At 37.0% G+C, this 27277-nt stretch overlaps 1 protein-coding gene across 1 annotated transcript in view; it reads left to right on the top strand.

Moving 5' to 3' along the window:
* Positions 1–27277, top strand: part of CAPZA2 (capping actin protein of muscle Z-line subunit alpha 2) — a 52183-nt gene that overhangs the window by 3227 nt on the left and 21679 nt on the right. The window contains exons 2-3 of the mRNA XM_043463127.1: positions 20963–21026; positions 26959–27010. Coding sequence (XP_043319062.1) covers positions 20963–21026; positions 26959–27010 — 116 coding nt within the window. The remainder of the gene's footprint in view (positions 1–20962; positions 21027–26958; positions 27011–27277) is intronic.

Raw genomic sequence — 27277 nt, 5'->3', positions numbered from 1 at the left:
GATCCACTCTGGTAGCTTCAACTTTTGTAACTTTGTAGATGTGTCCCAGGTACATAGCTCAGCCCTGCTTCTCTGCTTAGTACTGGTCACACATTTTTATCTGCTGGTCGTCCTCAGAGTAGAGATGCTCACAGTTAAGGAGATGCTCAGATGGAACCTGTCTAAAAATAAATTTATTAACCCCGCCCCCTTACCCAAAGCAGGGCCCATACCCATCTCTTCCTGCTCATTTTTCTCTCTATGACTGTTCTCATTATTCAAGTCCCAGGTTTTTAACTTCAGGTTTACTTTAACTGTTTTCCTCTTTGTGCTCTCTGAACCTAACAATCAGTTTCCAAACCTCATCTTTTTCATCAGAATATGTTCTATTCTAATTATTTCTTGCTTGAAAAAATTAATTCACTTATATTAATATTTTATTTACCACCCTTCAGTTGACCAGACCATTAACAATTTATGAATTACTGTTGTTTAGTAACAAATTTTTGTTGTATGAACAAAATGCAAATTGATTGTTCTGTGACTACACAGCTGAAGAAATAAATCTAAGAGATGAAAAAGAGTTAGAAGAATGTCTCATGTCTGTTTTATTTGCCACTGGTGGACTTTTATTATAAATTTTCTAGACAGATCCCTCTGTCTTCCTGCCATTTTTCTACTCCCCAACTTTTAGTTGCTGGATTCCTCCATTGCTTTTACAATGAGGCCCAACTCTTGAAAATGGTGTTCGTGCCCTTGTATTCCATTCTAACCTAAATAGTTCTGACATTTCCAATATATACTGTTATTTAATCATGCTGTGACTTCAAAGAGACCCGCATGCTAATTCCCTTGTAGCACCTTGAGTAAATTATTTCATTGCATAGTAACCTCTGTTTCCTCTAAAATGTGGGAATATAATAGAAGGTATATTCTCCATTAACATTCTGTAAGTGTGACTGTTGCCCTGCGGGTAAACACAATACATTTCACTTCTTTTTCTCTGCTCCTGACTTACCTGCTTTGAGAATTGGTACTGCTCCCCAGTTTCTCCCCTTTTTTGAAAAATGACATTACTCATCCTTCAAGATTTAGCTCAGCTCATTTGACTAGTTTTCTTTCTCCTGAAAGCTGTTTTCTCTTTATTCTGAACCCTGTAACATGTCATTAGTATTAAATATAGTCTTGCATAGTTATTTGTTGGCTTGGTTTTTTTCCTTATATTCTACTGGAATTCCTTAGTGCAGAAATAATGCCATCTTTAGCATCTGTATAATATATGTGATGAGTACAGGGGTTCAGTGAGTGAATGAACAAAGGAGTCACAAATTCACAGAATTAAGGAAAAAACATTATTATGAAAAGTAGCAGCATATAAAGGCAGGGGTTAGAGGGAAAATCTAGTATGCCCCCATTTTTCACTTCTAAATAATGTTATAGATTGTAAAGATTAAGATAGTTAAATTCCGGGTGCTCTTTGAGGTGCAGGTGGTGATATTGGCTACAGTTCAAATCACTTACACATGCTAAGTATTAATATGCAGTTTACATACTTCTCCCTCATACACAATCATAATCAATCATAATTTGGCTTCAGAAGTTTTGTTTGTGTGTAAAAACAAGGTGAGCTGCCAGTATATCTCACCATGCTGGACTCAGTCTCTATCAGTCGTCTCTGACTCTTTGCGACCCCATGAATTGTAGCCTGCCAGGCTGCTCTGCCCATGGAATTCTCCAGGCAAGAATACTGGAGTGGGTTGCCATGCCCTTCTCCAGGGAATCTTCCCCACCCAGGGGTCCAACCTGCGTCTCCTATGTTGCAAGTGAATTCTTTACTGCTGATCCCCCGGGGAAGCCCCTTATTTCGTCGTAATTCATGTAAAGTCAGTATTGTTCTTATTAACTAAAATGTAAATCAACCAATAAGCTATTAATGTAGAAATTATGCATTCCTAATTCCGTTCTGTAGGTGAATGAATCCTGTTATTGCACCAATAAAATGTAAAAATTCCTACAGCAAGCAGAAACTTGATAGTAGCTGTAACATTTGTGGAGTTTTTCAGACTTTGCACACTGAAGCAAATTTGTAGTACTTTTCTGTACATCGAGGAATCATTCCTACATAAATGTAGAGGTAGGAGAGTCATATACATAGAGCGTAGTCACATAAGAGTAGTCATATACATAGAGCCTTGCGTTTTATAAGGATTTTTTAAAAATTTTTAATGTTATTTATTTACTTTTTGGCTGCACTGTGTGGCATACAGGATCTTACTTCCTCAACCAAGGATCGAATCCAAGCCCCTTGCAGTGGAAGCATGGGATTTTAACAACTGGACCACCAGGGAAGTCCTGAGCATTGAGTTTTAGTGTAAGAACACAGTACATAAAAATCTTGGAGACTACCGAGTAGATTTTAAGGTTGAAAAGTATGATGGGAAAACTTGACTAGTGGTTCTGTGCTCTGACCTAAAAAACTTAATTGCCTGAAGCAGTAATTTATTGCAAGAGACTCATATATATCAAAGAAAATAGGGGTTTCATAAAACCACTTATAGTTGTCAAAAAAAGAATTTCATAAATTTTATTTTGAAGGATAGAGCTACAGTTTTCATATACCTTCTTTTAAGACACATGTTCTACTGTGAACCATGGATGAAAACTTTTCTTGCTCGTTTTATTTCAGATGTTGTACAGTGTTTCTACTGACAGTGAGTGGAAATAATTTTTGTAAACTATCTTCATGTTCATTCATTTATCAAATATAGTAATACCATATTTCATTGGTTTCACAACTCATCATTTTCCATATTTTAAAATCTCTGAAATCAGGCTGCATTGTACAATCATGGCTTGTGAGACTGGTAGCATTTTTCCTTTTTTAGTGATCCATGAAATTATGCATCTTACATTGATTGTGAATCAGTGAAGCAAGGATATAGTGCTATAAGAAACACACTGAAATCTAAACATGAAGGCATTGGTGGTGGAGGCTTTGCATGGCCTCACTCATTCTTTGTATATCTAGTGTGGGTCAGCAGCAGAAGAGCCGTGATCAGTGAAGTCATATAGTTTCAGGCTCTTGGAGAAGTTCGGTCTAAATGTAGGCTTTCTGATATGGTTCCTACACACACAATGGAATATTATTTAGCCATGAGACAGGATAGGATTTAGCCTATCATCTGTGACAACAGGGATGGACCTTGAGCACCTTGTGCTAAGTGAAATAAGTGTAGATAAAGACAAGTACTGAACATTATCACTTATACGTGGAATCTAAAATAAGTTAAACCTGTTAAAACAGTAAAAGGTGGTTATCAGGGAATGTAGGGTCGGGGAGTAAGATAAGGATACAAACTTATGAGTAGTAAATAAACCATAGTGACTTGATCCTCAATATAATGACTATAGACAGTATTGTACTAAAATGATGTGAATAAATATTGCTTCAGTGGAAATCAAGGTATAGTATATAAATATATCCAAGTAACAGGCTGTACACCTTAAATCTGCAAAATAGAGCATATGAAATTTACCTCTGCCCTCAAAAAAAGTCTTAAGACTTTTTTTTTTGTACCACTGTCCCCACAGCAGTGGGAAAGAAATGCAGTGAGTACCCTACTGGATTTTAAAGGTCTCTTCCCCCGCTCCTATCCCCCCTTCTCTTAAGAGACTCACTGCACTTCTGCTCAGATTTCCATTTTCTGAAGCAAGTTATATCTATAAACCTAATTTCAGAGGGAGCAGGGAAGAAGAGGAGAAATGCGGTACTTGTGAATAAATGAAACCATAGATTAAGTCTTATATACACGGAAGGCTGGTGATGTGGTTGCCTGTTTAGTAGACACAATGTAAGACTATAGATAGATTCAGAGGTGAATCAGATGAATATAACATACGTACTGCACAGAGTCAGAAAGCAGTAAGTTCTTGGAAATTCAGAAGATGAAAGAGTTATTTCTGCCTTGGAGGATGGTAGGCATCAGTTAGGGTACAAGCTCATGCCAGAGGGCACAACATAGGAAGAAAAACGGAAAAGTAGGAATGAGCAGGAAGTATGAGTTATATCTCAAGTATATTTTTAAGTAAGAGATGAAAAGACGAATTGTGCTGTTAAACAGCACAGATTTGCTCAGCCTCGGCACTGTTCACTTTTGGGCCAGGTGACTCTTTGTTATGGGCCTGTCCTATGCGTTTTAGGATGTTTGGGCATCCTTGGCCCACGTGATCACAAATGTTTCCTGTAATGTGAAATTGCCCCTGGTTGAGAACCGTGGGTCTAGACAGATTGGAGCTAGCTATTGAGACCAGTTGGGAAACTGACTTAAGTGTTAGGATGTGATTTAAAGTTGTTTTCACAAGACACAGAGGGAGAAAAGATAATGATGGCTAACATTTCAGGGTTGGAATCAACAAGACATGGTGAGTGTAGAGAAAGGAAAGAATCAGTGATAACTGTGAACATTAAAATCTGGTTGACTGAGGAGTGGAACCACCACTAAAAGCTAAAGAAAACAGGAGAGAAGATGCACAGCTTGGGCGAATAATAGTGCTTTTGTTTGGGTTCTACTGAGTTTGAGGTGCTAGCAGAATGTCTCTGTAAACATACCTAGCAGATATGGAAACGCGGAAATGGAGTTTGGACTGGAGATCAAGCCCAGAGATTTTATGTATATTTGGAGATCCTCACTTTGTGGGTTCAAGAGAGATGAGAGTTCTCCTAAAAGGTTTTTAGGAGAACAAGTTCAGACATAGCAGAGGAGAGGACAGAAAGCATGTACTTTTGGATACTTTCATGTTAAGTCAGAAAGAGGAGAGAGACTGGAAGGTGAGGAGTGACCTTTGAAGTGGCACAGGGTAGGTGCTCCTCTCACAGAACCTGAGGGGAATTTCTAGAAGGAGCAGTGCAGTATTGCGAAGGGATTAAAAAGGAATACAGGATTGAGAAGAGCCTTTGGCTTTAAGAGAAACGGATGAGACACAAACTATCTATTATGTCTCAGTATCTACTGTATTAATTATTCAATTAATTGTCAGAGCAACCTTGTTATTATCCCTATCTTGCATATGGTAAAGCTCGTGCAGATGAGGTGGACTGTTTTAAGTGGTGGGCATGAGATCATTAGTGACCTTTAAGAAAGCAGTTTAATAGCATTCTTGTCTTGTCTACATTGTACTTCAATAACCGGACTCATAGACATACCCTTTGCATACCCTGGCCTATCTCTGTTCCCGTAGCACTTTGTACATACCTTTGTTGTAACATTTACCAATTTTAGTAAGTGTCCTGATATTCTTATTTGCTATGTTCTTCAGGTGCAGGCCTTGTGTCTTATGCATCTTGGTAGTGACAGTAAAGTGTATGGCATATATAGATCAGTGATGTCAACTCTGGCTGCACATTAGAATCATCTGGAGAATTTATAAACGAAGATGAATGCACAGACTTCACTCATGGGTGAGACCTGAGCATCTGTATTTTTTTCAAAAAGAGCTTCCCAGATGATTTGAAGATGTCACCAGGATTGAATTTCACTGTATTAGGTGCTCAGCAAATGTTGACTAAAGGATGAAAAGTGGAGACAGTAAGTATAAATAACTCTTTCTTCCTCCTGTGTTTGTCTTTTGATTAATTTTTAAGCTTTTAAAAATTGAAATATAGGGACTTCCCTGGTGGTCTAGAGGCTAAGACTCTGTGCTCCCAATGCAGGGGGCCAGGGTTCAATCCCTGGTCAGGGAACTTGATCCCACATGCTGCAGCTAAGGCTGGGAACAGCCAAATAAATAAATAAAATAAATAAATATTAAAAAAAAATTGAAATATAATTTATAATATTGTATTAGTTTGGGGTATATCATGGTGTGATACAGTATTTTTGTCACCACGATAAGTCTTGTCACCACACACAGTTATTACAGTATTATTCACTATATTTCCTATGCTGCATATTATATCACTGTAACTCACTTACTTTACAACTGGAAGTTTGTACATCTTTAATCTCCTCCGTTTAATTATATATCATTTGTGGAAAAAACTCAGTAGAGAAATCCAAGAGAAAGAAGAAAGAATAGGTAGTACTTCATTTTTTCTGCTATTTCATTTTAGGGATACTTTTTTTTTTTTTAAGATAGAAAAGGTTTAGTAGTGTTTGTGGGCTGAGAGGAATGATTCAGAGGAGAGAAAGAAATTGAAGGTATAAGATAAACAGTAGTTTGTATAACTTTCTCAGTTCATGATAATACCTACTTTGGATTCACAGGTTTCTTAATATTTTAAATAAGTGGTAAAAACATATTAAAAGAACTAGATGTTGAATTCAGTGGATGACCTAGTTGTAGATTAAGTGATATGGGCCCTCTTTTTAATTAATTCAAAATGATTAATTATAAATGAAAAGGACTCAAGGAAAATTTATCAAAATAAATTACCTCTTACATATACTCAGTAAATGAGTCTATAACACGGACGTGCAATTGATAATCACTTGATCATAAACTATTTGAATAATGATAGAGTTTTTTAAAAACTATGTTTTTCTACTTTTATTTTACTTTTAGCTCTCAAAAAGGCATAGGAAGTTTTTAGAGAGTTATGGGAAATAATGTCAAGTAATTCTTGTAGTTGAAGTAGAAAAATTCATAATAGCTTTTTAAAATTTTACTGCTGGTCTCTAAGGCAGTGACCTTTTTGGGGATCACATTCCTTGAGAATCAGGTGAAACCTATGATCCTTTTCTTCAGAAGACTGAATGCCTCAAATTTTGCATATACAATCCCTTACAGACCAGTGGGTAACAATATCTGACAGCTGGTCACAGTCGCTTGGGGATATTTTCAGAAACAAGATTTCTAGGTCTCAGTCCTCTGAAGATTGATTCAGTAGGTCTGGAATGGAACATTAGAGCTCTCTTGCTCGGTCATGTCCAACTCTTTGCCATCCCATGGACTTTGACCCACCAGGCTCCTCTGTCCATGGAATTTTCCAGGCAAGAATACTGGAGCGAGTTGCCATTTCCTTCTCCAGGGGATCTTCCCAACCCAGGGATTCAACCCTCATTTCTTACCGTCTCCTGCATTGGCATGCAGCTTCTTTACCACTGTGCTACCCGGGAATGGAACATGGAAATCTGTATTTTTTCAAAAACTTTGCCAGCAACTCTACTAGGCATCTAGATTTGGGAAATCTCTACCCTGTCTCTTGCCTTGATCAAGGAGGAAATGAGTATGTGGGGAAATGTCCAACATACAGAACTTAGAGGCGTTGTAGGTAGGGTTCTCAGACAAAATACAGGATGCTTAGCTAAGTTGAATTTAAGGTAATTTTTCATATAAGTATTTCCTATGCAGTTTACTTTGGAGCTCCTGTAGAGTGCAGGTCTGTTTGCCTCTAAACTTAATGGTTCTAGATAACTATTTTTTGTGGTGTGCATATGCTTTTCTGCACATGCACTGTCTGCTTTTTGTACTTTTTATCTCCTTTTTCTCAATTGCTTAAATCTTTTTAAAATTTTTGTCAACTTAATATATTTATTTCTGCTTTGGAAACAGATATAAATGGAAGACTCCATTTCTTGCTTAAGAATTAATGTTTTCCTCAGACAATCAGAAGTCTCCTGGATTTTGCCTTAGTGTTTGTAAAAATTTTGCCAATTCACAGTGCCCAGCAGAAGCATCAGAAAAATCTGGAGAACTCATAGACACAAGTTAACATTACTTATGCCAACAGCTTTTATAAATTTACCAATAGTTGATTGGCAACCCATGGTAAATTCCCCACTCTATTGTACTTTCCTGTTGTAGCTGGTGATCACAGAGTTGAAGTAGCACTGCCAGATGCTCACCTCTTCCAGTAACAGATGTATCTTAAAGAGGCAGTGTAGGCCTAGGGAATCTAATCACGTCTATCCATGGCTGCTGCTAAGTCACTTCAGTCGTGTCCAATGGCAGCCCACCAGGCTCCGCCGTCGCAGGGATTCTCCACATAAGAACCCTGGAGTGGGTTGCCATTTCCTTCTCCAGTGCATGAAAGTGAAAAGTGAAAGAGAAGTCGCTTAGTCATGTCCAACTGTTTGCCACCCCATGGACTGCAGCCCAGTAGGCTCCTCTGTCCATGGGCTTTAAGAGTACTGGAGTGGGTTGCCATTGCCTTCTCCTCTATCCATGGCATTTCACCATGAAGCTTGGCTTCACTTGAGAAGGGTGCTTTCTATACACTAATAGACAGAGTCAAGGACTACAAAGCAGAAAGCCACGTATGGAGTTTATCAGCCCACTTACCCTTTCTTCTCCTTCCCTGAGAATTTTTTCTGGCTTATTCAGCAGTGTAGATAAGATGGTAGGTTTTAAGAGTATAGTCCTAAAACTACAGTCCAGGTAACACTCAGTGTAGTGTACTGTATTCATTGTATGATACTCAATGTGTTCTTAGAGATCACCCAAGACAGCAGTTGAGTATTCTGTTGATATTTGTCTAGATCATTAATCTGTGCCCTACTTTTGCCAAGGGTTTTGATCGCAGCTTCCTGTACCAAATGTGCTTATCTTCCGTTTGTATCTGCTGCAGCATTGAGAGTACCACGGAATTAGGAATTCCTTTAGAAAAGTACGCCATCCTTGCTCCATGGGTTTAACCAGAAGTAGTCCTCTTTCTAGGCGTTGTGACTGATCTCGTTCCATCACTGTGGCAGTTTGGCTTCTACACATACTGGTCCAACATAATGTGCAGGTGCCACATAATTCATCAGTATGATTTGTTTTGCTCATCACATAGTCTCTCAATCAAATTGAAAAATGTTCAGAGAAACATTTCTGTCTGTAGGCTCAAGCTGTGGAATGCACTGCCCAATATGAGGGGCTTCAGCTCCTCTCGCCTGTAGCACATGAGGAATGATTTGTGCAGGCAGCTTCCCAGCATTAACATAGCACGTCTTTCACTGTGAGACCCCTCTGGTCCTAGGTAACTATCTACTGACATTCACAAAAAGAAAGTAATGGCTGGTGGAGAGTAGTAGACAATTTCCTATTAGATTTATGAGAATGAATAGTATTTTTACTCAGTGGAAAAGATAGCATTCCCTCCTTTCTAGGGAAAGGCTTTGGTAATTCTAAGAATAGTGGAATCAACTTTATTTGATATTGAAAGATGAATATCCTTACCTTTCCCTTGTCCAAATGATTTAATGCTTTACAACCAAACTCCGTCCATTTTCTTTAGATATTTGTGAGGATCATGGTCCGAAGAAGTTTGAGCACATGGTAGAGTGTTCATTTTTGAGGAAGTACATTTCACTTTCAGGCCTTCTGATTTGCTCTGTGGAAGACAATTTCTCACTGTTTGTTTGTTTGTTTATTTATCTTGGACTGTGCTGGGTCTGCATTGCTGCATGGGCTTTTCTCTAGTTTTGGCAAGTGGAGGCTACTCTTTAGTTGCAGTGTGCAGGGTCCTCATTATGGTGGCTTCTCTTGCTGCGGAGCATGGGCTCTAGGGTGCCCTGGCTTCAGTAGTTCTGGAGCACAGGCTTAGTTGCCCCATGGCATGTGTGATCTTCCCAGACCAGGGGTAGAACCCGTGTCACCTTCATTGGCAGGAGGATTCTTTACCACCGAGCCACCAGGGAAGCCCTATTTCTCATTATTTAATAAACTAACTTTATCTTCTTATTTCTGAACTAGCAAATAGTTTTCTGTAGGTCAAGGAGTAGAGAAGACTGGACGAGGTTGCCTAAAATTGTGAAAGAGCCTCTGATTCTTCTTGCACTCCACTGGCCACATGCATAAGACTTTTCCCAATTACTCAGTCAACCAGTAGGGTTACAGTAATTCTGGAGATTTTGAAATGTTTAATCTACATCATCCAATAATGGAAAATTCTGATCTATATTTTTATCTGAGAAGCCATGCAGCCATGCACTTGAAAGACGCTTGCTCCTTGGAAGAAAAGCTATGACCAACCTAGACAGCATATTAAAAAGCAGAGCCATTACTTTGCCAACAAAGGTCCGTCTAATCAAAGATATGCTTTTTCCAGTAATCATGTATGGATGTGAGAGCTAGACTATAAAGAAAGCTGAGGGCTGAAGAATTGATGCTTTTGAACTGTGATGTTGGAGAAGACTCTTGAGAGTCCCTTGGACTGTAAGGAGATCCAACCAGTCCATCCTGAAGGAGATAAGTCCTGGGTGTTCATTGGAAAGACTGATGCTGAAGCTGAAACTCCAATACTGTGGCCACCTGATGCAAAGAACTGAGTCATTGGAAAAGACCCTGATGCTGGGAAAGATTGAAGGCGGGAGAAGAAGGGGACAACAGAGGATGATGGTTGGATGGCATCACCGACTCAATGGACCTGAGTTTTAGTAAACTCTGGGAGTTGTTGATGGACAGAGAGGCCTGGCATGCTGTAGTCCATAGGGTCGCAAGGGTTGGACATGACTAAGCAACTGAACTGAACTGAGAAGTTTATTGATGTAAGCATGTAGTTATTCTTAAATAAAAATTCATGTCCTAGGAATTTTAGAGCTCTTTTTTCAAGAGATTTGATTCCTATTTTTTTTTTATTCCTATAAAAGAACTTTGTTTTCTGCAGCCGTTGTCAGCCTGTTTTTAGTGTTGTAAGTATAACTGTCAAGCTTTCCTTTCCTTCAAATCCATGGAGGATGGAAAACTAGATAAGCATGCTTGTGAATTTATGTCTCAAATAAAAATAGAGAAGCTATATGAAGAATCTCATGCCCTTCTAATGTTGGAACTATATGTCAGCTTATTTGCTTGTTTAAAATATTGGGTTGGCCAAAAAGTTCATTTGGGTTTTTCCTTATGACGTTAACAGAAAAACCTGAATAAACTTTTGGGCTAGTCCAATATATTTTAAATAACTGAATTCCTTGCTTCTCAGTCCCCAATTAACATCTGAAATTCAAGCTTCTAGAGAAGTGAGATCCTGTTTATCAGCCTCATCTTCACTCCATTGACGAGGGAGGGGTTCCTGCTATAGGCCTATAGGGATGGCTGAACACACAACCCCTGACGTTGGAGAGATGAGATGGGTAGCAGTCTATTAATACATATACTCAAATAGCCCAGGAGAAGAATGGGGACAGAGTGAATAAGCAGAGGCCATGGAGGCAAACTGCAGTATCAAGAGGCTAGAGTGATCCCTGGTTCCAGCAGGAGGGTGTGATTGACTAGTTTGAATAATTCCCCAGGCTGGCAGGGAACTGAAGCCCACTACCCAGGGGTAAGCAGGAACTGTGTCTGTTCCCTGTGATAAAGAGGGTCGACTGGCTAGAAACCTTATCTGCAGGAGCAGATTGAGCATGGGAACTTGGGGTCAGGCTATTCAAGGTCCTCCCGTTTTCCCCCTAATGTCACGGCACACATAAAACTGGGCTTTAATTTTAGCCTTTATACTGCAGTTCTCAGTAGTAGTACTAATGCTTTATCAGAAGTATATGCTAATGACTGCTGTACTAAATACGTCAAGATGTTTTAATAGCATAATTTGATCTTTGAGTTTTTCTTTCTATGTGACCTTTTCTTCTGAAAATTTGCAAGGTTTAAGATATTTTACTGCTGTGTACAATTTAATCATAGTAGATAAAAGGTGACCAAAACATATGCAGTGATGTGGAAGCATGAGAGATGAGAGTTCTCATCTGAAAGAGAGAATGGAGTAGTGAGACTTCAGTCCTGTGTATATATGGGATGTTGTAGGAGCTAGGAAGTAGCATAAAAAGGTAATAGCTGTTAATTGAGTGCATGCTCTGTGCCAGGTGCTTTTCTAAATGCATTATCTTCACTGCAAGTGAGGGAACGGAGTTTAATATGTTTTTGGTCATGTAAGTAAGAGTCAGTGGAGCTGTAGTCTGCATACATACAGTCTTATTTACGGTTTATGCTGTTAACAGTACATTTTACAGCCTTCAGATTTAGAAAGGCCTTATATGTCATGCTGAAGACTTTAGACTTTACCTTGTTGGCAGTGGGCAACCATTACATGATTTAAACAGGAAAAAAAGCAATAGGAATTTTCATTGAAAAATACCAATCTGGTGGCAGAGTGGAAAATGACTTTTGGAGATAAGATTGGAGGCAAGGCAGTTGTAACAATCCAGAAAGTGACTGGGTCTGAATGAAACGGAATCAAACAAAAGGTTAGATTTGAGAGAGAGAGACACTCAATCATGTGACTGACTGTGGGAAAAAAGGAAAAGTGTAGCATGGTATCTGGGGTGCCAGTAATTTCTATGAATAACAGAGGGAGTAGCTTTGGGTGAGACAAGTCTGAGATATCTTTGAGGCACTTAGTGGAGATTTCTAATAACTGAGTTATATTTAGAAAAGTGGATCTTGATCTTGAAAGAAGTTGTAATAGGTATATAGGTTTTACAGCTGTTGCTACGTGTGGTAATCGAAGTAGTAGAAGAGATTGTCCAGATATTTGGGGTGTTTCTTCTGAACCATCATAGAAAGGTTATGCTGTTTTGGGAGGCAGCTCCTAAAAGCCTTAGACTTCCTCTGAAGAAATCATTCAGATCCCAGTTCTCAATCTCTGGGTTGTTTTTTTTTTTTTTTTTCATGAATTAAAGGTAGTAGCAGTTTTCTCAGAAGGTAACTGTAGATAATATTTTATCTTACAGACACAAGAGTTTTAAATTAAAAGGAAGAAATAATGATGTGTGTTATCTCCCTTAATTTGCCTATGAGAAATGGAGATTTACAGAAGTTAAAACATGGGTGCAGACAAAAATCATTTGTCTTAGCTTAGATGAAAACCCACGGGTTAACTGTACGTTGCTGTCACAGAACTAGGAACTAGCTTTTTCTTGCTGTTGCGCTGCTTTTTGAGTTGAGCAGAGTAGAAAGGGGAGGGATGAATTCCAGGGGAAGAGAAACAATGTTGATGTGGAGAAGTGAATGTACTGCAGAAAACACAGAAATACATGGGCATAAGCCACCGTTGTATCACTTTGGTACATGTAATGTGAAAATGTCTGTATTCCAGAGCTAATTTTAAGAGTACTGAACTATACTATACTCTATTTTTGGGGGCTCCAAAATCACTGCAGGTGGTCACTGCAGCCATGAAATTAAAAGGCTTACTTCTTGGAAGGAAAGTTATGACCAACCTAGACAGCATATTAAAAAGCAGAGACGTTACTTTGCCAACAAAGGTCCGTCTGGTCAAGGCTATGGTTTTCCCAGTAGTCATGTATGGATATGAGAGTTGGACTGTGAAGAATGCTGAGCGCTGAAAAATTGATGCTCTTGAGCTATGGTGTTGAAGAAGACTCTTGAGAGTCTCTTGGACTGCAAGGAGATCCAACCAGTCCATCCTGAAGGAGATCAGTCCTGAATGTTCATTGGAAGGACTGATGCTGACGCTGAAGCTTCTGAAGCTTCAATACTTTGGCCAACTGTTGCAAAGTACTGACTCATTGGAAAAGACCCTGATGCTGGGAAAGATTGAGGGCAGAGGGGACAACAGAGGATGAGATGGTTGGATGGCATATCCCACTCGATGGACATGAATTTGAGCAAGGTCCGGGAGTTGGTGATGGACAGGGAAGCCTCCTGCTGCAGTCCATGGGGTTGCAAAGAATCGGACATGACTGAATGACTGAACTGAACTGACTTTGAATAATATCATGTGGAAGAAGATGATGGTTAATGTAGGAGATTTTGCTGTTGGCCTAGGAGTGTACTAGGGCTTGTCCAGAAAAACTGTAATATTCGCAGGTGTAGATTGAGTATAGCTCCATGTGTGTTAGAGAAACTTTGAGGAAGTTTGTGTTTCATTATTTTCAGACTTTAGTTCTACTCTTGGGACCTCTTCTTGTTAACTTGTATGACTTTTTTTTTCTTTCTTGGATTGGATGTGGGCTAGAATAAATAATTTTTTTTTTAAAGTTAGCTAGGAAAGATGGCTGTAGGTGAATGTTTAGTCTGTAGCAGTGTTTATAATACCCTGATGATAAAACAGTTTCTCAGGAAGATAAGTAATCCTTTACTGCGGTGGACACATTTTATTTTCTTTAGCAGTTGAGAAATCCAAAAATCAGATCGTCTTTTGAAATTCACAAAGACCAGATGAAGATGCTTCAGTTATAGCTGGTAAAGTCCAAGTTGTGTTTTGGATTCTCAGTCAGCTCTCATGACTTCTAAATACTCAGTGGCACTTCTTTTGACCCACCATTCAGTTTGGTTATTGTGAGCTGTCTGTTAACTCTTTTTGGTTACTGTATGCATTTTGTGCAATAACATGGGCAAATAAGTCTAAGATGAGAAAATATAGAGCAGTTTTGCTTTCTTGGTAGAAAACCAAAATAGAACTGAATAAAAGTCTAAATGATATGTATTTTTTATTGAAACAACTAAAATAAAACTCAACAATTAATCATTTCACTAAATATGCTATGTTGTGTATTATATATATGTATATATGTATAATATACTGCTTGCTATCAGTACTTTTAATTTTGTCAGCTTATTGGTAGTGTGTAAGTCTTTAGAGCTAGTAAAAACAATTTCTTCAAAATTCTAAAAGTTTCCAAAAGAAATATTTGATAAATTCATGAGCAGGTTACCACAATTTTTATTTGTTGCCTGTGGTAGTGGTTAAGACTTTGTTTTTAATGCTTTCTTACATTTACCCCAATAGAAGAGAGAGGCATAAGGGAACAAAGGAAGTTAAGACATTTATATAGACATAGTAGATTCCAGTGTATGTTTAACATATGCTATCTTCCATTCCATATACCACCCATGCCTATTTAAAATCACTTATTTTTTATATTTTGCCTTTTGATTTTAATAATACTTTTAAACAGTTTAGAAGAAAATAATTTGAAAACACATGAAATATATATTTTTAATTAGCATATAGAAGTGTGCCCTTCTGTTTTATGACTTTCAACATGTGTATAGATGCATGTACCTATTACCAGAATCAAGATATAAAGTGATTCCATCACCCCCCAAAACTGCCTCATTTTCTTCCTTTCCTTCACTTCTCCCATTGTGTTCACACCCACTTCTCCCAGCCCCTAGCAGCCATTAATCTGTTCTCCCTTGCTATAAAATATTGTTTATTTGAAAATATCTTATAAATGGAAACTTCTATCACTGCCGTGTAACCTTCTGAGACTGGTTTGTTTCATTCAGCACAAGGCTTTTGAGATTCATCCAAGTTGTTGCATGTATTGGTAATTTGTTCCTTTTCGTTGCTGGTTAGTATTCCATTGCATAGATGCATTATCACTTACTCATTCACCCATATGTAGACATTTCAGTTGTGGATTGTTCCTGGTTTTGAGCAATTTTGCTTAGATTTTTGTGGAAACACAGAGTTAAGATACCTGGAAGTGGGATTGTTGTGTCATATGATGTGTGTTTATAAGAAATTGCTAACCTGTTTTCTATACCAATTGTACCATTTTGCATTGCCAAAGCAATGTTTTAGAGCTCTAGTCATTTTGTATCCTCACCAGCACTTGGTATTATCAGTCTTGTTTATTTTAGCCATTCTATTAGGTATATAATGGTGTTTCATGATTTTAATATTTATTTTCCTAGTAATTATATTGCACAACCTTTTTTGCATTTATCTATCTTCTGTTATCTTCTTTGATGGAGTGTGTTCACGTCTTTTGTTTACTGTTTTCTTCCTGTTATATTTTGATAGTATATGTTCCAGATACAAATTGTTTATTGGATATGTGATTTGCTGATATTTTCTCCAGTTTATGGTGACTCAGATGGTAAAGAATCCACCTGCAATGCAGGAGACCAGGGTTCGATCCCCAGGTTCGGGAAGATCCCCTGGAGAAGGGAATGGCAACCCACTCCACTATTCTTTCTTGGGGCATTCCATGAATAGAGGAGCCTGGCGGGGTACAGTCCATGGGGTGGCAAAGAGTCGGATATGACTGAGCAACTAACACACACTCTCCAATTTATAGCCTGTCTTTTCATTCTTTTGTTGTTGTTATTGTTCAGTAGCTCAGTTGTGTCTGACTCTTTGCAACCCCATGTATTGCAGCACGCTAGGCTTCTCTGTTCACCATCTCCCAGAGTTAGCTCAAACTCTTGTCCATTGAGTCAGTCATGCCATCCAATCATCTTGTCCTCTCTCATCCCCTTCTCCTCCTGCCTTCAGTCTTTCCCACCATCAGGGTGTTTTCCAGTGAGTCTGCTCTTTGCACCAGGTGGCCAAAGTATTGGAGCTTCAGCTTCAACATCAGTTGCTTCAATGAATATTCAGGATTGTTTTCCTTTAGGATTGACTCCTTTGATCTCCTTGCAGTCCAAGGGACTCTGAAGAGCTTTCTCCAAAACCACAGTTTGAAAGCATCAATTCTTCTTTCGTTTTTTTAATGTCGATAACAGCGTAAGTTTTTAATTTCAGTAAGGTCCAGCTTGTCAGCTTATTTTAATGGCTTATGGTTTTAGTGTCACATCTAGTAACTTTTTGCCTAACCCCAGATCATGAAGGTTTTTCTTCCATTTCCTTTTAATTTTTGTTAATTTCTATATTTTTCATTTAGAGCTATGATCCATTTTGAGGTAATTTTTTTTTTGGTAAAGAGTGAGGTTGCAGTGTATTTTTTGCTCATGCATATCTAATTGTTTGGATATCATTTGTTGAAAAGATATTTTTCAACATTGAATTGCCTTTGAACCTTTGTCAAAAATCATTTGGCTATATACATGTGGGATATATTTTTTTGGCTGTCAGTTCTGTTCCATTCATTATCTATTCCTTTGCCAATACCATGCTATCTTAATGACTGTAACTTTTTTTTAATACTTTTTATTAGTATATTTTTCTTTTTCATTGTGGTTTATTACAGGGTATTGTATATAGTTCCTTGTGTTCTGCAGTAAGACCTTGCTGTTTGTGCATCTTGTATATAGTAGTTTGCAACTCCTAATCCCAAACTCCCAATCCGTCCTTGGCCTGGTGCCCCCCAAAACATAAGTCTGTTCTCTGTATTTGGAGTCTGTTTTTGTTTGTAGGTATGTTCACCGGTGTCATATTTTAGATTCTATATATAAGTGATATTCTATGGTATTTGTCTTTCTGTCTTCCTTTCCTTAGTATGGTAATCTCTAGGTCCGTTTGTGTTGCTACTGGTGACATTATTTCCTTCCTCCTTACGGCTGTGTGTGTGTGTGCCTCATCTTCTTTATCCATTCAGCTCTTGATGGATATTTAGCTGCTTCCATGTATTGGCCATTGTGAGTGGTGCTGCTATGAACTCTGTGGTATATGTTTCATTTTCAGTTATAGTTTTGTTCAGATACATACCCAGGAGTGGGCTTGTGGTTCTTTGACAGCTCTATTAGTTTTTTTAAGGAACTTCTGTGCTGTTTTCCATAGCGGCTGCATCAATTTACAGTCCCACCAACAGTGTAGGAGGGTTCCCTTTTCTGCACACCCTCTCCGCAGCATTTATTATTTGTAGATTTTTTTTAACAGTGGTCATTCTGACCTGTGAGGTGGTACCTCACTGTAATTTTGATTAGAATCTTTTCATGTGTCTATTGGTTATCTGTATGTCTTTCTTGGAGAAGTGTCTATTTAGGTTTTCTGCCCATTTTTTGATTCACTTGTGTTGTTGTTGAGTTGTATGAGATGTTTGCATTATATTTTGGAAACGAAGCCCTTATTGGTCACATCATTTGCAAATATTTTCTCCCAAATAGGATGTTTTTTTGTTTTATTTATGGTTTCCTTTGCTGTGCAAAAGCATAAAAGTTTGATTGGGTCCCATTTTTTATTTTTGCTTTTATTTCTTTTGTCTTGGGAGACTGATTCATGAAAACGTTGGTTAAGATTTAGGTTAGAGAATGTTTCGCCTATGTTCTCTTCTAGGAATTTTATGATATCATGTCTTATATTTAAATCTTTAAGCCATTTTGAGTTTATATGTATTTTAAGCCATTTTGTGTTTTGATGTGAGCCAGTGTTCTAACTTCATTGATTTACATGTGGCTTTCCTAACACCACTTGCTGAAGAGACTGTCTTTTCTCCATTGTATATTCTTGCCTCCTTTGTCAAAGATCAATTGACTGAGGGATATGGGTTTATTTTGGGCTTTGTATTCTGTCCCATTGTGATCTGTATGTGACTGCAGCTTAGGTGGTGTGAACTCTCCAGCTTAGTTCTTTTTCAGAATTGTTTTGGCTGTTCTCTTTCATCTGCCATTATTACTTTGCGTTTATTACTGAAAGTGAAAGTTTCTCAGTGGTGTCCAACTGTTTGCAACCCCATGGACTATACAGTCCATGGATTTCTCCAGACCAGAATACTGGAGTGGGTAGCCTTTCCCTTCTCCAGGGGATCTTGCCAACCCAGGGATCAATCCCAGGTCTTCCACATTGCAGGCAGATTCTTTACCAGCTGAGCCACAAGGGAAGCCCATTTACTACTGAGGGTGTGAATAATATTTATTCCCTCTAATTTTCTAGCCAAAATCTTTTCTTTTATTTTAATACTTTGGTGGTGTTTATGGTTGTTCTGGGCATCAGAATGATTTCTTGATCTTGCTTGCATTTAAGGGAGGCAGTATTAATACATAGCCAAAATAATCTTCATTCATTGGATTCTTAAAATGTAGAAAATTAATAGTATAGGAAGCATTGGTGTTAGAATCAACTTGATATGTATCAAAGAAATTCTTCTTGAATTTTGATTGGGCATTCATTGAATCTGTAGAATAGTTTGAGGAAAATTTGTTATTTTACAATAAGGAGACTTCCAATCCATGAACCCAGCATATCTGTTTATTTAGAGCTTCTTTGATTTCTTTCATCAGTTTTGTGTAGTTCTCAGGATATTAGTCTTGCATATATTTTGTTAGATTTTTACCTAAGTTATAGGTTCTTGCTTGCTCCTCTTGCTTAGTCTTGTCCAACTCTTTGCAACCCCATGGACTGTAGCCTGCCAGGATCCTCTGTCCATGGAATTTTCCAGGCAAGAATACTGAAGTGGGTTGTCATTTCCTCCTCCAAGAAAGTTCTTTAGGTCATTGAGTAGTTTTCTTTATTTGTTTAAGACTCCTTTGGATTTTTCATTGGAAAGAATCATGTTTGCAAGTAGAAAGTTTTATTTATGAAATTGCCTTTCATTCCTTTTTCTTACCTTATTGCACTAAGATCTCAGTATGATGTTAAATAGGAGGGATGAGAACAGACATTCTTGTCTTGTTCCTGATTTTAGGAGGGAGCTTTCAGTCTTTGACCACTAAGGATGATGTTAGCTATAGGCTTTGTTGAAAATATCTTTTATCAGATTAAAAACACTGTCTTTTTAGTTTGCTAAGAATTTTTACCATTATTGGTTGTTGAATGTTATTAAATAATTTTCTGTTTCTATTGAGGTAGTTGTGGCTTTTCATCTTTAATCAGTTGATATCATGAATTGCTATCATTTATTTTCAAATATTGAAACAGCCCTAAATTTCCAGGATAAACTCCACTTGGTTGTGATGTGTTATCCTTTCTATATATAATTTAATTAAATTTGCTAATATTTTATTGAGAGGATTTTTGCATTTACCTTCAGGAGGGTTTTGGTCTCTGAGTTGTGTTTCTTATAGTATTTTAGTCTTTGGTATAAGATAATGCTGTTCTTTTTTAAAAAATTGGAAGTTGTTTTCACTTCTGTTTTCTGAAGTAATTAGTACAGAATTGGTATTTCTTCCTAAAATACCTGTTAGAAGAAAACCTGATGTTTTTATTTGTTGAAATGCTTTTAACAGTAAATTTGATTTCTTTACTAGCTCTAGGATTATTTCTTTTTCCATTATTTTTAGTTTCCACAGCAGAGCAGTGACAAGTGGACAATATGAAATAAGGCTTTTGTTTCTGCCAAGTGTGGTCCCTTAATTCAGTGACTACTTGAGCGGGTATTTTAAATATCACCTGGAAAGCTTCTCTGAGTAGTGTTTTCTGGGCCTCATTACCAGAATCTAATTCAGTGGGTTGGGTAGGGCTCATGAATGTACATTTCTGACAAGATCACTGATCAGCTTAGTTGAAGGCTATTGTATAGTGGTTGGAAAATTATTATAATTAGTCATAATTTCTTCACTAAATGATAATACTGGGCTTGTCATCTAACCTTTCAAAACATATATATATATGTATGTATTATGTATGTATTCATTAGTATTAATCTCTGTAATACAGCCTGTATTCTCTTGAAATATGCCTGTCAGTATACCTGTTGATGGCACTTTCCTGGTGGCTCAGACGGAAAAGAATCTGCCTGCAATGCAGGAGACCCGGGTTCAGTCCCCTGGAGAAGGGAATGGCAACCCACTCCAGTATTCTTACCTGGAGAATTCCACAGACAGCGGAGCCTGGCGGGCTACAGTCCGTGGGGTCACAAAGAGTCGGACACAACTGAGTGACTAACAGTTTCAATTTTCAGTTTCATACCTGTTGATATTTGTCTCTCACTTATTTTTGAGCTAAAATTTCCCAAGATTCAGTCAGGTGTCATGTTCAAAACATTTTGAATTTATGCTTTCTTCCTTTCTACATTTTTCTTTTTACTAATTTGTGACTTTATAGATAAGCACATCTGTGACTGTATAGACACATATATTTTTGTTGTTGTACCTAAGTGTTTCTTAATTCTTCATACATATAAATTTTCTTGATGGGTCGTTTTTTTCCAGTTTAGTTTAAAAGAAAATTTTGCTTATAAGAAAATCTTTCTGTGTAGGCAGCTTTGAATCGTTAAATGCATTAGTTATATGTAATATGTATATTTTATCGGCATTCAGTTTATGCATTGTGATTATATCAAATAATTATAACCTTAGGGTGTTTGAGTGGAAAAAAAATTAGTCTTTAAAATCTTAAGCCATTTTCAATAGAATTTTGAAGCAGTATAATTCCGCATGGTTCTTTGGTTGTTTTAGCAGAGGCCTATGCTGTGTAACATTTATATCTTCATTTCTGTTTCAGGTGCGTATAGCAGCCAAGTTCATCATTCATGCTCCTCCTGGAGAATTTAATGAAGTGTTTAATGGTGAGTGTTTAATTCATAACAGTAAGGCTTGATGTATCCAGTACTCATTCTTTAAAGAATAAATTATATAACCAGTAACTGAGCTAAAGAGAATGGGTAGAAAAATCTGTATTTTCTGAAATGCAATGAAAATTTTTGTCAATCTGCATTATGTAAGGTCTACAATATAATATATTTATGACTTATGATTATTGTACCTGATAAATTTTAATCCTCTAAAAGAATAACATTAAATCATTTAAAAAGACAAGAAAAATTTAATTTTTACTATTCTTTGGAATTGTGAGATGCGTTTTTTGTATTTCTTTTAAAGAAAAGCTTAGTAGATTAATAGGAACAGCCAAGAAAGGGAGAAACACTGTTTCACCATGCCTGTTTCATCTGCTTAGAAAATGACATCACATGTAAAAAAATTTGTTGTTTAAATTATAGCTCATAAATCAGTTAACAGTATGCCTCTTTAAACCTCACACTATATGGCAGACAGTTTTATAATTGCTCACCCATAGATGAGAAATTTAAATATAACATAGTCTCCTGGTTGCTGTAAAAACTATACTTCCTCTTTAACGGTAAGAACAATGTGGATGAAACATTGAGACAGTCATGCAGAAAATGGCTTGTAGTGATCTTTATACAAAACTTCTTTAAAACAGTTTTGAGAATAAGCTACCATAAGTACTTTTTAAAATGTGTTACTTCTATTTCATATATATTTATTTGGCCTTTACTATGTCTTAAAATTAAATTTATACATGGGTATTCAGTTTCATTTTTTAAACATTTTACTCCAGAGTAAGCTATTTAAACCTGTTTTTTAAGAAGTTTAATCATTCATTTTCATTCATAGCATAAGATATAATGGAATCTCACGTCAGAAAAGATTAGTTTTGAAATTCAAGTCAAAAAATGAGGCAAAAGTTGTTGCTCTTGTGCAGTCAGTCAGTTGTGTTTGACTCTTCGCAACCCCATGGGCTGCAGCACAGCAGGCTTCCATTTTCCTTCACCATCTCCCAGAGATGTGATGGACTCATGTCCATTGAGATGGTGTTGCCATCCGACCATTTCGTCCTCTGTCATCCCCTTCTCCTTCTGCCTTCAATCTTTCCTAGCATCAGGGTCTTTTCCAATGAGTCAGGTCTTCACGTCGTGGCCGAAGTATTGGAGCTTCAACTTCAGCATCAGTCCCTCCAAGGAAAATTCAAGATTGATTTCCTTTAGGATTGACTGCTTTGATCTCCTTGCAGTCCAAGGGACTCAAGAGTCTTCTCAAACACCACAATTTGAAAGCATCACCACCACCTTCTATATGGTCTAACTCTCACATCCATACATGTCTGCTGGAAAAACCATAGCTTTGACTGTATAGACCTTTGTCAGCAAAGTGATGTCTCTGCTTTTTAATATGCTGTCTTAGGTTATCTTCCATGAAGCCAGGCGTCTTAATTTCATGGCTGCAATCACCATCTGTGATGATTTTGGAGCCCAAGAAAATAGTCTGTAACTGTTTCCATTGTTTGCCCATCTATTTGCCATGACGTGATAGGACCAGATGCCATGATCTTCATTTTTTGCATGTTGAGTTTTAAGTCAGCTTTTTCACTCTCCTCTTTCGCCTTCATCAAGAGGCTCTTTAGTTCCTCTTTGCTTTCTGCCAGAAGGGTGGTGTCATTTGCATATCTGAGGTTATTGATACTTCTCTTGGCAATCTTGATTCCAGCTTGTGCTTCATCCAACCCGGCCTTTCACGTAATGTACTCTGCAAACAAGGTGACAGTGTACAGCCATATACTCCTTTCCCAACTTTGAACCAGTCCATTACTCATGTCGGGGTCTAACCATTGCTTCATGTCCTGCATACAGGCTTCTCAGGAGACAGGTACGATGATCTGGTACTCCCATGTCTTTAAGAATTTTTCAGTTTGTTGTGATCCACACAGTCAAAGGCGTTAGCTTAGTCAGTGAAACAGAAGTAGATGGATGTTTCTCTGGAATTCCCTTGCTTTTTCTGTGATCCAGCAGATGTTGACAATTTGTTCTCTGGTTCCTCTGCTTTTTCTAAATCCAGCTCATATATCTGGAAGTTCTCAGTTCACATACTGCTGAAGCCTAGCTTGGAGGATTTTGAGCATGACCTTGCTGGCATGTGAAATGAGTGCAATTGTGTGGTAGTTAGAATATTTTTTGGCATTGCCCTTTTTTGAGATTGGAATGAAAACTGAAAACTGACCTTTTCCAGTTTTGTGGCCACTGCTGAGTTTTCCCAATTTGCTAGCATATTGAATGCAGCCCTTTAACAGCATCATCTTTTAGAATTTAAAATAGCCCAGCCATTTCAAATCCTAAAATACCCTAGAAAAACCCCCTAAATTATCCATAAACTGTATTAATGTATAATTTAGTACATAGAGTGACATATGGCAATTGTTACACATTTAAAAATTTTAACTACTGAGCTACACTCAGGAAGAATGGTAGTCTATATTGTGAAAAATCTGAAAGTTAAAATAATCTCCCTTTCAAGATAACTATAAAATCTGAAGCAATAAGTTGGGAAATTGGGGAGAATTCAAAAATACTTCTGTTTCCTGTAGGGCTTAAATTCTGTTTTAATATTCAGCCTTTTTAATCTAAATACACATTAATAAGTTTGATGGTTGGGACATTAAAGAAGACAGAGTCTCTTCTCCCTTGGGTCAAAATTGGTGTTTAACTTAAATTGATAATGGGGAAATTGCACTGAAGTCAGTGGCTCCCAAACTCCTGTACAATTTACAGAGCCAAGAATAAATTATAATTCTGAGAGAAAGTTTTTCACTTACTGTTTTGAGTTAAATGCCTTACAAATGTGTTCATCAGAAAGACCCTTGAAGAATATATGAGTCCTAGGAATTGCTTTTGTAAGTCTCATTGGAACTTAATGTTGAGTTGATACATTCTGTGTTGAGGTTCAGTAGATTTGGGCATTCAGGATAAGCCATACAGTAAGCCTGGCCTTGGGCTGTGGAATGTAAGTGGGGGATATAAGATATTATGTAGGTTTTAACTGAAGGAGTATATTAGTGTTAAAAAGGAATTAAATATTTGAAGGGAAAAAAATGTCATATACATTTGATTATTTTTATGCTGTTTTTGTTGATAACATTAACATCAGAATAATTTCATGGAAGCCGCAAAGGTTAGAAATGCAGAGTCATAATCTTGTCAAATTAGTGCTTCCCAAATGCTGTTTCCCAGATTGACTGTGTTAGAATCGTTACAACATAGATTTTTGGTCTTAGTTTTCAGGAACTGATGTGTTATCTGGGCAGGAGCTCTGAAATGTATACTGTTCTTTGTTTTTTTTAGACTCCCACTCATCACCCATTGTTCTAATGTGTGGTCTGACTTGAAACCACATCCTTTAAGAGTAGTTTTTATTTTATTCAAATTCTTCTCTATTTCTTTCATTGTATTCTACATATGATAAAAGTTTGAACTTTTTTTTTCCAGAGTAAAGATAACAGGATCAGTAGATTCTGCTTTTAAATTATTTTCCCATTTAAATGGGAGAAGAGACACTACCATGCAATACCACTGTTAATGCTTGTGCTTTAAATACTGAAGATACAAGAATCATGTGTCAAGTAGAATTGCCAGTTTACTTTGTGAGATAGGAATACCTATAATTTTAAATATCTTTGTTGTAGTTTTTCAGGCAGAAGCTTCCATTGTTTAAAATCAGTTAGTTTAGAAATCAAATTGGAGTTATATTAGTGGTTAGTCAAAGAGATTTTTTTAAAAAATTGTGACCTACTGCTGAAAAGAGGTATGTGAATAGGCAATATTTTTTCTTTTGGAATAACTTTATGTTTTTATTGATTCGTAGTCATTCTAAAATTTCTAAAGTGCAGAAGAGAAGCTAGAATCACACAGAATTCTACCCTCTCTTCTCCACTGTTTGAATAAAATACTTCAAACATTTCGCAATTTAAATTTAGACTCATGTATATAACATTACATAAGTGTAGTACTACACATGATGAGTTTTGTCCTTCCTGTTTATTGTATATTTATTTCCATGTTGATAAATGCATATCTACATTATATCTACTAGAAGCCCAATTTTACACTATTTATAAGAACTATTGTCTGTGTTATATTTAACCAATTTCGTAAGTTATTTGTGTTATTTTCATTTAATGAAAAAATTAGGATACTTTGTTATATGTATTTTTATGATAGCAATTATGTACAATAGCCAAGTGTGTAGGGAAAATAATGAAAGAAAATACACCAAGACTAGAATAGAATTTTGTTTGGTTTCTGGTGAAATTTTGTGATTTTTTTTCCCAACTAAAAGCTGTAGTTTTAGCTTTGTTTTAATGATTAATATATACATGTCTGCATAGTTGAGTCTAAAATTAGGACAAAGTTAAGAATCAACAACCAAAATGAGATTACTCATTCAAGTAAAGTAGTTACCCATATCCAACTGAACACATTCATCTGTTGTTGAACATGAGATGCCTGAGAAACAAAATGCCTACATCTGTACTATGTTCACAAGCTGTTTCTTGTTTAATCACTTTTTCCATAAAGCAGATTCATCTGAGACTCATGGTAGTATTGTCACACCAGCAGGCATAGTCCTCAATCTTTTACATCCATAAAGCAAATTAATTTGAGACTCATGCTAGTATTGTCACATTAAGAGGCACAGTCCTCAATCTTTTGCAAGTCTGTTCACATCATCCTTTTGGTGTAGCTTATCTTCAGTTTATTCTTTGGAGACACAAAGAAGAAAGTTACAGGTATAGGTGGTTACAGTCTGCCTGCGTTTGAAATAACGATTTTTTTTTTTTTTTTTAGAGGATGGGTATTTTATTTATGTTGACTGTGCTGATGGTTTCACAGATAAATTCATATCTCAAAATTCATCACAATTGTACACTTAAATAGGTGTAGATTATTGTGTGTCAATTATACTTTAACTATACTGCTAAAGTAAAAATGAAGGGAACAATTTCTGCTTTATTATCTCCCTGGGTCACTGTGTCCCTAGGATTAATTATAAAAACACTTGAAATAATAAAAATGGACACAACATAGGTCACATGGAATGTATTCTACTGTTGTGATGTTTTTCTCTCTGCAAATGGCCACTGTCTTTTTTTTTTTTTTTTTTTAATTTTTTTATTAGTTGGAGGCTAATTACTTCACAACATTTCAGTGGGTTTTGTCATACATTGATATGAATCAGCCATAGATTTACACTTATTCCCCATCCCGATCCCCCCTCCCATCTCCCTCTCCACCCGATTCCTCTGGGTCTTCCCAGTGCACCAGGCCGGAGCACTTGTCTCATGCATCCCACCTGGGCTGGTGATCTGTTTCACCATAGATAGTATACATGCTGTTCTTTTGAAACATCCCACCCTCACCTTCTCCCACAGAGTTCAAAAGTCTGTTCTGTATTTCTGTGTCTCTTTTTCTGTTTTGCATATAGGGTTATCGTTACCATCTTTCTAAATTCCATATATATGTGTTAGTATGCTGTAATGTTCTTTATCTTTCTGGCTTACTTCACTCTGTATAAGGGGCTCCAGTTTCATCCATCTCATTAGGACTGGTTCAAATGAATTCTTTTTGACGGCTGAGTAAAATTCCATGGTGTATATGTACCACAGCTTCCTTATCCATTCATCTGCTGATGGGCATCTATATTTCGTTACATCTCCTATTTCCTTTCCAAAATCTTTTCTTTTCTTATTAATACCATGATGTGTTTCTGTGGTTATTTTGGTCATCACAGTAATATTTTGATCTTCTGTACATATTTTGGGGGGGTGGGTAGGAGGCTAATACATGACGGGAATAACTTAAATTCAGTCCATAGAAATTTCAAATATAGGAAAATAGTAATACTGAAAACATAATGTTTGTTTTGCAGATGTTCGGTTACTACTTAATAATGATAATCTTCTCAGGGAAGGAGCAGCCCAGTAAGTATTATGTATTACATTAACTTAACTAAAGTGAAATGGGAGAAACTTTTAAAGGGGTTTTAGGTGCTAATCCATGAAACAGATACTTGTACATCAAGTTCATATATATGTACTAGATTAGAAGAGAAATATTTTGACCACAGAGGGATATAGAGACACAACTATAACATGGAACTCTGTATTCATTGTGTGTGGCCTGTATACTTAATACTACATTTTGGCATTTGCACAGTTGGATAAAATTATTTTAGAAACTTTGATTTT

This window comes from Cervus canadensis, chromosome 3, assembly GCF_019320065.1.
Source record: "Cervus canadensis isolate Bull #8, Minnesota chromosome 3, ASM1932006v1, whole genome shotgun sequence".
Classification (NCBI taxonomy): Eukaryota; Metazoa; Chordata; class Mammalia; order Artiodactyla; family Cervidae; genus Cervus; species Cervus canadensis.
This window is presented reverse-complemented; position numbering and strand designations above follow the sequence as displayed.